We start from the raw sequence: 12,050 nt of genomic DNA, 5'->3' as shown, positions 1-12,050 counted from the left end.
GGTTTCAAGATGAATTTACAGCTTAAATAGCTACAGAGGTCTTTTCACCAAGAAGGACAGGCCCCATCAGGGAAAGGGACATGCATAAGTGCCACCATAATGCAGTGGCCCTGGAAGAAAGGAGCTGGGATTTTGCAGTCGTGGAGTTAATGTAATGTAAACATCAGGATTTTGGTGTTTTAATCATTATCAGTACACACACACACACACACACACAGACACATATGTGTGTGTGTGTGTGTGTGTGTGTGTAGAGTAACATTTAAAAATAGAAGGGTGCAGTATTTTAAAATATACTAAGTCCACTCCGAATAATGTTAATGGGTGTGCATATGTTTGTGTACATCCATTGATATTGTATATATCTCTACTATACTTTTTGAAAAAGCTATAGAGACTATAACATTTCAATAGATTTTTGAGGATTGCTGGTTCTATCATGTAGAGATAATCATAATGTGTTTTTCTATTTTCACTGGCTGTAAGCTCTATGGCTAAATGGTACATATTTTTGCAAAAAAATACATACTTTTCCAACTAACAGGTGTCCAGTCATATTTTCAGTTTTGTAGATTTGCTCACTTTAAAAGATCTATAACATAATTCCCAAATGCTTTCTGACTCAGTAATTGTAATTTTATTTGATGAATTGTCTGTGTCACTTTTCCTTCTTACACCAATTATCTTATCAGAAGTGTTTTCCCAATTTTTCATTTGTTATCGTATTTTTAAATTAAGCAAACTTAGAATAATTGAAAAATATTTTACATTTTAATGTATTGCTGATTCTTTGTAGCTTAAAGCAGACACTTTTCAGAGAAATTCTGCAGGTTGCTTTTAACTCAAAAGAATATTCTTTAGCTCTGTCCGTTTACTTGCATGTACTTTATTCAACAGGTGAGGCATGCTATCAAAAGAATAAAGGAAAAGAAGAAAGCTCTGTCATTTACAGTAAGTAGACTACTGATATCCTTTTAACTGTTTATAAAGAATAACGTAAGATAAGCCTTCTCATGGTGAATTGTTCAACCTCTGGATATAAAATGTAAGCAGAAACCAGCCTATCCAGTGTGTTTAATAGTATAGTGAAGAATGAGAAGTGAGGTGAGGTACAGTGTATTTCACTAAAATAAAATAGTAAAATACTTCATGAATAAATCCAGTGTTTGAGCCATTGATTAATCAGCAGTGGAATTTAAAAAGGATGTTATCAATTTATATTTAATTGGAGGATAGTTTTTCATATACATGGTACTAATACCCCCTTGCCCTTGGAGCTATTGCTGGACAAAGCTGGCATCATTATTTTTTATATCTCTCTATGATGATTCTGACTATGTTATGGCAAAGTAACTTTATATATATATATATATTTATATATATATATTTATATATATATATATATGTATATATATATATATATGTATATATATATATATATATATATATATAAAACCAGACTGTCCCACTGGCTGTGCAGATAACTGCCAACTTATGCAACCATTGCTGTATTTTAGTATTTTAGTACCTACTATCCTATTCACAGTTAACGTTCTGCTGTATTCTCCAAAGCAGGTCCTTCATTTATTTATTGGTTTGTTAATGTTTAAGTCATTTGTTAATTTTTTGCTAAAGTACAATATGGAAAAAAATGAACTGATTTACTTTACAATGATTAGGAAACCAAACAAAGTATTATGATAATATTAAATGTGCGGTATTTAAAAATATGTGAACTTCAATAAAAAAAACACACACGCGCACACAGTTTAATCTGAATAAATTATATTCTGATGTTCCTTAATTTGATAAATTATTTAATGAAAGGACATCTTAGTCATTTATAGCTGATGTGGAAAAGAAAGAAAACTGGAAAAAAAACTGATATTTTACCATTTACCCAAACTACATAAGATTCTGCTTTCATATACTTGACTTCCTACAGTATCAGGACATAGCGGGTTTATTCAAAATATTAGTAAGTCTATAGTCCAAGAACTGTATAGACATATAGTAAAGTTGGACTAATATTAAAGATTCAACATGTATTATGTGGAGGGTACCTAAAATTCTGTGAAGTAAATAAATGTATTTTTTTTACTTTGGATGCACAAATTCATATCCATAAATGTAATGAATGGATCAAGACATTGCAATACTATACAGGGGATTTGCAAAATAGGTACTTTTTGATGCATGATTATTTTTAGCTTGATAAACAACTTTTTGTTTGACAAAATCCTATAGAAACATATGAAAGGTGCAGCAACAAGGACCATGCAAATTTGGTAATGGGATCATGTGAAATAGAATTCTTCACAACTTTCTAAATATCATGTGGTATATAATTAGCATTATATTAATTTTAATTTTCATATGCAAATGGAGCCCACATTGAGCAGTTGATTTTTGTACAAATGTTAAATTGTAATATTTTCTAATCCAATAAATAAGAATCTTCACTATTGTTTGTAGGTTTAGGACTAGTAGGCATATCTTCTTACCTTGTAGTACAAGAAATCTGGACAATGCCTAAAATAATATGAGGATAAATGCCCAAAAACAGGGACAGATTTTAAATATTGTTCGTATAAACTTTGAAAGTTTCTGGAATAACAGGAATTTTGTTGTCATGCATTTTCTGAAGGATATAAAGTTTGAAACTCAAATGCATGCCATTGTTCAGTGACTTCAGTCCTCAGTGATTTGCTAGAAAACAAAAATGTTATGAGCAACAGATCAAACCATGAGTCAACACTCTGGACAGTTGAAAGGTGTGCTAGTAGGGAAAAATCAGAACTGTGTAGAGTTTGAACTTTTTAGCATAAGTTATAATCACTTTTACATAGATAGTTTTCATACCAGAAATTTTATAACATTACTATGATATGGGAAGTTTCTCTGCATAAGGCAAGCTTATGGTGATAGAAATTATGTTTTTATTGAAGCTAGTTCATAGGTAAGTAAGAGACTAGCTGCCTTTTCCATTCAAAGGTTAGAATTAAATCCTGTAGCTTTTGTCTATGAAGTAAATACCTTATCCATTATGCCAAACCCCAACATGTCTCTGCACTTTATCATCATCTGCCAGTGACTGAATCATCAAGCAGACATGTATGTTAATCAGTGAGTCTCTGGCGTAAGTCCTGCACAATATATCTACAGCATCAAAGTGCCAATTAATCATGTCTCCCAACCCTGTAATTAAAATTGTGTTAGTTCTAAGAGGTTTGCCTTCTGAACACTGTCTATAACCTCTCCTGCTTTTATACTCAGGTTTTTGAGGAGTTCCATTTGATATCAAACCATATTTTTTTGTATTTTCCCCTTTGTTGATCTGGTTAGTCCCATTTTGCTAGTGGCTTCTTTTCAGGGGAGGCCCCAGGTGGTATTTATACTACTAGGTGAAATTTGGTCAGGGCATCCATAAACTTCCCCTTCTCTTCATTGTTGCAAGTGTGACCCATTTTGCATGAGCACTTCCTGTTTCTGTTCAAGGCATAGAGGTGGCCCGGAGAAACAGACAGGCAGATTGAGAGAGAAGAGCATAATGGAGTAGTGAGAGAAATGGGGGTAAGCCAGTATTGAGACCAGAGAATGTATGTAGGATTCTGAAGAGATGTTTCAAAGAAATCTGTTTGATGGAGATGAGTCTGCAAATGAAGGATGTATAATTATGTCAAGATGGTAGTGGGGTGATTTTCTTAAAGAAATGGTGATGCTGAGTGAGCAAGAAAAAGATGGAGGCATTTCTTAGGGAAATTATGTTGAAATACAAAAGGAGATACAAAAACAATCTTGAAAAATAGTAGTGAATTGGAAAAGAAAACATATCCAGAGAAAGTAAAAGAAGGCAAAAGTGGAGTATCAGGAAATAAAAAGGCAGAAGAAAAAAACTGAAAGTACATGGTTGTTTCTTTCGGCTTTTCCCGGTTAGGGGTCACCACAGTGGAACTCCGGTCCGCTAATGATTGACGGTTGATTTTTACATGCCCTGATGCACAACCTTCAACGAAGATACGCCCATTCATGCATGTCTCCACACAGAAGACGCTGTAGCCAAGAATCGAACGGGACAACGTCTTGCTGTGAGGCAACAACGCTACCGCAGCACCACCACCGCAATCTAAAAACTGAAAGTACATGGTAAGGATTTTAAATTAAGAAAAAATAGACAGGAATGAAGTGTGGAGCAATTTAATAGCTCCTTTGTGTATAAAAGCATATGAGCTAAGAGCATTTGTTATTTTTAACTAAGACATTTTGTGGCATTATATTTGACTGTTTTTTCAACGGAAAATGTTCTTGGAGAGTATAAAAAAAGAATGTAACCTATGGAATCTTAATGTGATAAAAGCATTTAACAGGGAAAAAAACAGAAAATTAATGTACAATCTCAAACAGAGGTGGAAAGAGAAGCATTGAAAGGATATTTGCAAACATTATGTAAAGGAGGGTATTGCAAAAGTTTATGACAAAGAGGTTTATAGACTGGCAGATGAGATTGTAATATTGTGTTAAAAATAGAAAGAGAAAAAGTATACATATACCAAAAATTATAAATATGGAGCAGAATGGGGGTGTCATAAATTACTGGGGACAACCCAAAACATGTTTTTGTTCTTTGCTTATAGAAAAGAAGGAAATTTGCTAAGTATCTGTAATAAAAAAAATGTTATATTTGTGGTGAAATGGGACATGATGCAAAAAATGTGAATTGAAATGTTACATTTACTGATGGATTGAAAAAACAAAAATAATAAGGAAAAAGAAAAAGAGAAGAAAGTGAACAAAGAGAAGACATTTTAGAAGTAGAAAAAAGAAAAATTAGATGAGAAAAAATAATAAACGGGACATAGAAGAAGACTCTGAAATAAGTGATGAAAAAGACAAATTGGGAGATAGTAAAAATAATAATCTATTGGTAAAAGAGTAAAAGACAGAAAAAGAAAAATTAAAGGGACAAGTACAAAAAAAAATAAATTCAATGGATGAAAATAATATATGCAGCTAATAGTTTGGGGCTGGTATAATGTCTAAGGAGTATGACTCATAGACACAAGGTACAGTGTTTGAGTCACACATTTGGGAGGGAAGTTGTTTAGGTTTAAAATGGCCCATTAAGGCAGCTAGCCCAGTAATGAGCTATAAACCTATGAGACCATGTATCTAAGGAAAAGGGAAAATAGAAAAATAGAGTGCTTTCTGTAAGTATGAAGAAAATGAAGAATATAGTAAGAAGAATAGGGATTCTGGATTGGTGTAATACATGTGATGTAAATGTAATAATGTCAGAAGATACAAGATTTTTAATAAGTGAATAAAGATTACAAATACAGAAACTATGAGGAGGAAAGATAATTTGAAATTTTGGAGATAGGAGACATTCTGGTATTGCCATATTCTGTAGAAATACATTAAAGATATTACATGTAACTTTAGCAAAAATAGAAAGGTTATTATGGATTAGTGCAGATTTAAAATAGAACTATATAGAATTATAACATTATATACTTACAATAATTGTTAAAAAGGGAAAGATTATTTCATCAGATTTTAGAGTATGTAGTGATAAATATCAATACTACAGAAACAGGAGACTTCAATTTGCAATTTAAGAGGCAAGCATGCAAAGAAAGGAAATGATACAAGGAAATGATAGAAGTTACACAATGTGGTAAGTTACATTGTTTGGAAAAAATCATGGACTTACAAAAGGGCATGTATAGGACTGAAATAGATTATTTTATAGTATCAGAAGGTTTAGTTATAGTAGGCAGATGACACAGGATTTATTCATCTTGCAGTATATGGTTACAGATAAAGGAAACCAAGGAATATATAAAATAGAAAAAGGATTATGGTATGGAAAAGGAAATATATAAAAAACTGAGGAAAAATCATGACATTATTATTTAAGCAGATATATTATTTACAAGGGAAAAGGGAGGATGGTCTACATATTTGGGTAAAATAGTACAGGAGGATATTAGTATAATGAGGGAAAATGTAAAAGAGAGGTAAAAGAACACAGGCAAATCATGAGTACTGTATTACAGCATGTATAAACATGCATAAATGTATAAGAGTAAAAGAAAGAAAATAAGACAGAATAGAAAGTAAAACAAAATCGAGAATGAGTTAAAGAACTTGAAAAAGAAATTACTATTAGTGAACTGGATGAAGTACATATGAAGTAAATGTTGATTCACTACTAGGTTCATTTGGTATATGGTATGAAAAGTACAACACGTTATGAGATTGTAAAAGAGAGTATTTTGTGAACATTTTTAATGAATGGTTGAAAGAAAGGTTTGTTTATGAAAAGTTATATAGTGGGATGTTAAAATCTAAATGGATGATAAGAATGGAATGAAAAATTAGAGACCTATCACACACAACCACATACTTACTTAAATATACCCCTACTTAAATATACCAACTCTGAGATTGCACCACAGTGGAGGAAATGGCAAAGTCCCAAAAACGTGTGTTCGGGATTTTGTGCTTTTCGATTTTAATGGGTCGATTAAAGAGTGTTCGCTCTTTTAATTGTTCAGAGTTATAATATAGACCCTGAATCTATCACGTTAAGGCATCTTATTTATCTGCTGATTAAAGTTTAGCTCCTTTAACCAAGTATTTGAGATAGCATTAGTTCTTAAAGCATTATGTAATTTTGCCACTCACTTGTATTGTCACTGCTTCATTGTGTTGACTGTAAAATTGTTTCTTATTGTATTAAGTGGTGTCTCTGAGGCTGAGCTGAGAGCAGATATCTAGGGTAATGAGTTTTACATACTTTCCATTTTTTCTGCATTTCTGCAACCCTAGACATCACATACTTATAGATCAGGTTTCTATGAACAGAAGCCCCATATTGAGGGACTGCAGGGGACAGCCTCCCTGCAGAAAAAGAATGATTTAAGTCTTGGTATTTTTTTATCTAGCTAACTGTTTTTGCATGGGACAAATGTAATTTTTGATGTTTAATTTATGCTGTTTTGAGTCTTGCAATAGTGCGGTTTAACATTTTATTTCATCACAATCTTTTCTGCTCTTTATCTCTCTCTCTCTCTCTCTCTGTTTCTTACCAAGATACCTCTTTTAATATATATATATATATATATATATATATATATATATATATATATATATATATATATATATATATATATATCTACAAATATCTAAATAACAAATTCACAGAAAATAAATTGGCATTTTATTCCAAAAACAGAATCTCAACAGTTTTTGTGATTTTTTCTGCAAGATAATTAAGGTGATACATAATTAGATAATGTTCATTCTGTACATTAAGCATATGTTTTGGTTATTCTTTAAGCATCTTTAAAATCAAGTCCCTGCTCTACATTTTGTCTCAGAACAAAAACTAAAACTGAAGATCAGCTTTCAATCTTTTGCTGATTAGTTAAATGTTTTTGTCATAATCCTCTATACCTGATCTTTATAGACTCGTAATTATAGAGATCTTACCTTAGATTTAGAGGACCACGTTGATAACCCCCTGTTAAATCTTACTTGCATTCAGTTTGTGTTGAACAGATACAGCAGCAGTCCCTCATAGGATGCTTCACCCAATCCAGAGCTTGACTCTCATTCTCACCTTATACTTCACAAGTAGGAACAGAAAATGTACAGACTAAGGAATTGCAGGCAAAGGTTTTCAGAAGACACCAGGGTTAATAGTTATTAAAAATTATTGAAAAGTATAATTTGAAAATATTGAACTGAAAAAATTAGAAGAAACCATGAGTTTAAGTTATATAACTAAAAAGGGAGATTTATAATAGATGACATTTAATGGCAAACAAGGACATGCTTAACTATTGAGTTTCAGTAAAAATACAAATTAAAACTGTTTTCCTACAGAATTCAGGATTAGGATAAAAACTAAGGAAAATTTAAGAAAGAGAAAACAAAGACAATACATCTTAAATATAAAGATACGAATGAAGATCAAGGCATTAGAAACAGGGCATATGATTAGAACAAATATATTATGGAATTATTTGCACAAAATCAAATCAGAATAATATTGCAAAAGTTATGCAAAGATGTTGGAAGAGATTAGAGAAAGTATAACATTTCATATTAGAGGAAAATAAGAGAAAGTCTTAAGATAAAATAAAGACGAATAGGGGGCAGCTTGATTCTGATTGCCAAAATATAAAATGGATATATAGCATACGATCGCAAAACCATATGATTGAAACTGACAAGATCAAATTTTGGAATATTGAAGCAATTTGTCTTCAGAAGCTGGTATTTTTTTGGGTCAGTTTGCTCTTTCCCCAGTGTGGAGTTATCCCAGAGTTGGTATATGTACACACACACGCACACACACATGTATATCTATCTATATCTATATATATATATATATATATATATATATATATATATATATATATATGGATCCCTATCATATGATAGAAACTTCATTTGACTGAGACCATAAGACTGAAATTTCAAAATACTGAAAAATCACTTGACTGAAACCCATAATACTGAAATCTTACAATCCTAAATTTCAACATACTGAATTGTAAAGTGGATGATATAAAACCAGAATAGATGAGGGGCTACGCTCCCCACACCACCCCCATGTGAGGGGCTGTGCCCCCACACCCCCCTAACTATTTATACTAACTCCAGGATCGCACTACAGTGGGGAAAAGGTATATGCCCTTTTCCCCACTGTATTGCAATCCTGGAATTAGTTTATATAGTTAGTGGGGGTATGGGAGGCACAGCCCCCACAATGGGGGGCGTGGGGAGCATAGCCCCTCACCTATTCTGGTTTTATATCATCCACTTTACAATTTCTTGTTGAAATTTAGCATTGTAAGATTTCAGTATTATGGGTTTCAGTCAAGTGATTTTTCAGTATTTTGAAATTTCAGTCTTATGGTCTCAGTCATATGAAGTTTCTATCATCTGATATGGATCCATATATATCACAGTCTTAATATTTCGATTCTCTACCCTGACAACCAAAGTTCTTTGGTCTCATCCAAGTATTGCAGTATTTATATGGACAGAGATTAAATTTATGACATGTCTTCTTTTTGGTTTTGGTAGGCTCCACGCTGTACATTGAGATTAGCAAAATTATATTAATGTTTATATTATGTATGTATTATAGGTGTCATAGTTTGAAATGCTCCATTATATGACTTTTAGGTTCTTTTAATAAACACCTAAAAGGGTGGCACAGTGGTGCAGTGGCTGGTATTTATTGCCTTACAGTGCATTGTTCTTTTGTTTGGTTCTTGCCCGAGGTGGCTTTTCCTCCCTTTGTAAATGTGGGGTTTTGCTGCAGTAGTTTCCTGCTATGTCCAAAGGTAGTTGATATCCATAATTCCATATGTGTGAATGCTACTTATACCCATTGATTGTCCAGAAAAGGTTCATGTCAATATGAGCCTGAATTAGATTATGTAGGTACCTGGAGAATGAATAGTGAACAAAAGACTATATGCTGTTCTTAATTACCTCTTTCATTGCTTAACATATTTAAAGTATTACAGGTACACATGGCAGTTATTGACAGCAGAGTTTTAATGACACTATAACTGTTTAATGGCTATTTTATGTCTGTCTTTGTTTTAACTGTATGGTTAGTAACTTTGCATTGTTGCAGACAGTGTGGCTCCAGGAAAGGAGAACTATTCTAAAGGTTGTAGAGAAAAAACTAATGCAAAGTGACTTTCATAACACAAGATAGAACTTAACACTACTTGCATGAAGTAATAAAGCTTTTTCCATGTCTTTGCCTTGCACTACATGCCTGATGAACAGTGGAGCATTTGGCACATGCAGCTACTCATCACAATGCATGCCCATTTGTTTTAATGCAGGTATGTTTTTCAGAAGAATCTATGCAATGCCCTATAAAATTAAAACCTGATAATTTCATATTCAGTTAGTCAATCTGCAAGCAACACTGTCTAGAATTTATAAACAAACTGTATAATACGCAAAGCCATGCAAGTTGCTCCGTTAACTAGGTAAGGCTGTTCTTATTCATAGTCCTCATGGTTACTCAGTAATGCAGATCAGCCACATGCAAATGCAATTGTGGGTGGCATCGGGCCTATGCTACTGAGAACCACTGGCATCTAATACACTGCTCCAGAAAGCAAACTATACAGTATAGACATTCATAGACATCAATCCTAGGTGTTTTCCTTGCAGCACAGTGCACAACAGTTGTAATTGTACAGAGCACTTTAGTTGCACATGCCTATACATTTCACTGGGAAAGAATCTGCCCAGTGTAATGTGAATTCTAAATTAGGCAGTGCAGTGTTTGTCTTTGTGTATGTCAGTGACTGTGTGTCTATGTATGGTATGTGACTGTGTATACCTATTTGTGGCCTCTACTGTTGGATAGGAGAGACCAAGTAGAGCAGAGCTGTGATTTATAGTGGCTATACTCTCTCCCAAGTCCAATAGTTGCTTGTAGTGTGTGTTTGTGTAGTAGCTAATAAAGGGGGTATTCAGGCAGCATCCTGTGGTCCACAACTCCAAGGGACCATGGCCAGCCAACAAAAAAAAATGTAATTTTAAAAGGTTTTGGTAATTTTCTGTACTGTTGACTCACTTTTGTTAGCTAACAATCACTAACTAAATTATTTTCAGTCAATTAAAAAAAAAAAAAAAAAAGAAAATGTTAAATGACAGACGCTGCAGGTTTTTACCATTTTATACCATTTATGTATGCACAACATAGGTGATGCTGTTTTGCTGGGGAATTAATTAAAGACATGTTGCTTTACTTAAAACACATAAATCATCAGTTTGGCAATGAGGAGAAAGCCAACCATGAGTATTAAATAGTGTAGATGATTGTTGTGGACTGCCAGACTGAAAGAGCAGTGGGCGCTGTGACATGAGGTAAGTAATTTTTTTTTATTCTGGCAGGCAGACAGATATGGGCAGTCAGTGTGCTATTGAGGAGTGTCGCCACTAAATAAGGAGATCTAGATGTAAATGAAAGCAACTTACCCTTGCCATTTGCTCAAAGTCTGACTTTAAGGACTAGTGTGAATTTGGGTGAAAAACATTGGAGTGTTTCCTCTATGGATACTGTTTGTGAAAAGCAAAATTGGAACTGTCACAATGTTTGCAGAATGTCCCTGACTTTGTCTAATTTTTCTGGTCTGTGTTCCAAAATTAGTTGTTTTCTGGGTAATCATTGAGAACTATGAAATGTTCTTTCATATCACTACTGCAGTATTCTTCATTGAAGGGATTTCCTGCCAAAGATAGCCATCTGGCCAATATACCAAAGCATTTAGATTTTTATAGGCACTGTACATCACATGTATGCTCCCCACATAGGGCATAGAGTGTAAAAGTGATTTATGGATGCAAATACTCAGAATTTATTTGCTACCAGTCTGAATGCCATTATGGGCTGTCTGTCTGAATGTCCGTCTGCTCTGCTGGGCAGGTTACCAAGCCATTTTCAGATAGGTACTCTGTTGGGATTTCTTCTAAATTTTTCCTCTGTATTGTTGTTACTTGTGTTCATGTTATCCAAGAAGGGAAGATGTCAGTATGGGAGATAGATTCCCTATAAAGATTGACATGACTAGTGTCTTTTTTGCCTACCTGCTTCCCATGACCATACACAATGCTCTGTCTGTAAAGAGTTTGTCCCTAAGACCCTCTGTAGTTGCTTATCTTCCCTCTTCATATACCTTGGGAAACAATGTCTTAAATTGTTGGATCAGGGTTATATGGCAGAATCCTCCCATCCTAAGGGACAGCTGTCTTCCAAGAAAAAAGCCAAAAAGTCTAGGCCTGCCATCCAGCCTCCACTGGACATCTCTCTCAAAGCTAGTGAAAGCCCTGAAGAACATCTGGTGCTTGCACTGGATTCCTCTGCATTGACCCCACTGAAAGCCAGCATGGATCTGAGGTCTCACATGTCTTCTGAGGCTTTTCAAACATCTGTTCCAGACAATGAGGGAAAAACATGGCTGATTATTGCCAAGGGAAATTCCTCAAATCTTAGTCTG

At 33.8% G+C, this 12,050-nt stretch overlaps 1 protein-coding gene across 3 annotated transcripts in view; it reads left to right on the top strand.

Moving 5' to 3' along the window:
- ADGRD2 (adhesion G protein-coupled receptor D2) overlaps positions 1 to 12,050 on the top strand; it is a 1,709,855-nt gene that overhangs the window by 1,322,103 nt on the left and 375,702 nt on the right. For all 3 annotated transcript variants that reach the window (XM_044058541.1, XM_044058538.1, XM_044058539.1), the window contains exon 22: positions 898 to 951. In XM_044058541.1, coding sequence (XP_043914476.1) covers positions 898 to 951 — 54 coding nt within the window. The remainder of the gene's footprint in view (positions 1 to 897; positions 952 to 12,050) is intronic.

Source organism: Protopterus annectens, chromosome 16.part0, assembly GCF_019279795.1.
Source record: "Protopterus annectens isolate FY-2018-M chromosome 16.part0, PAN1.0, whole genome shotgun sequence".
NCBI classification, from domain to species: domain Eukaryota; kingdom Metazoa; phylum Chordata; order Ceratodontiformes; family Protopteridae; genus Protopterus; species Protopterus annectens.
This window is presented reverse-complemented; position numbering and strand designations above follow the sequence as displayed.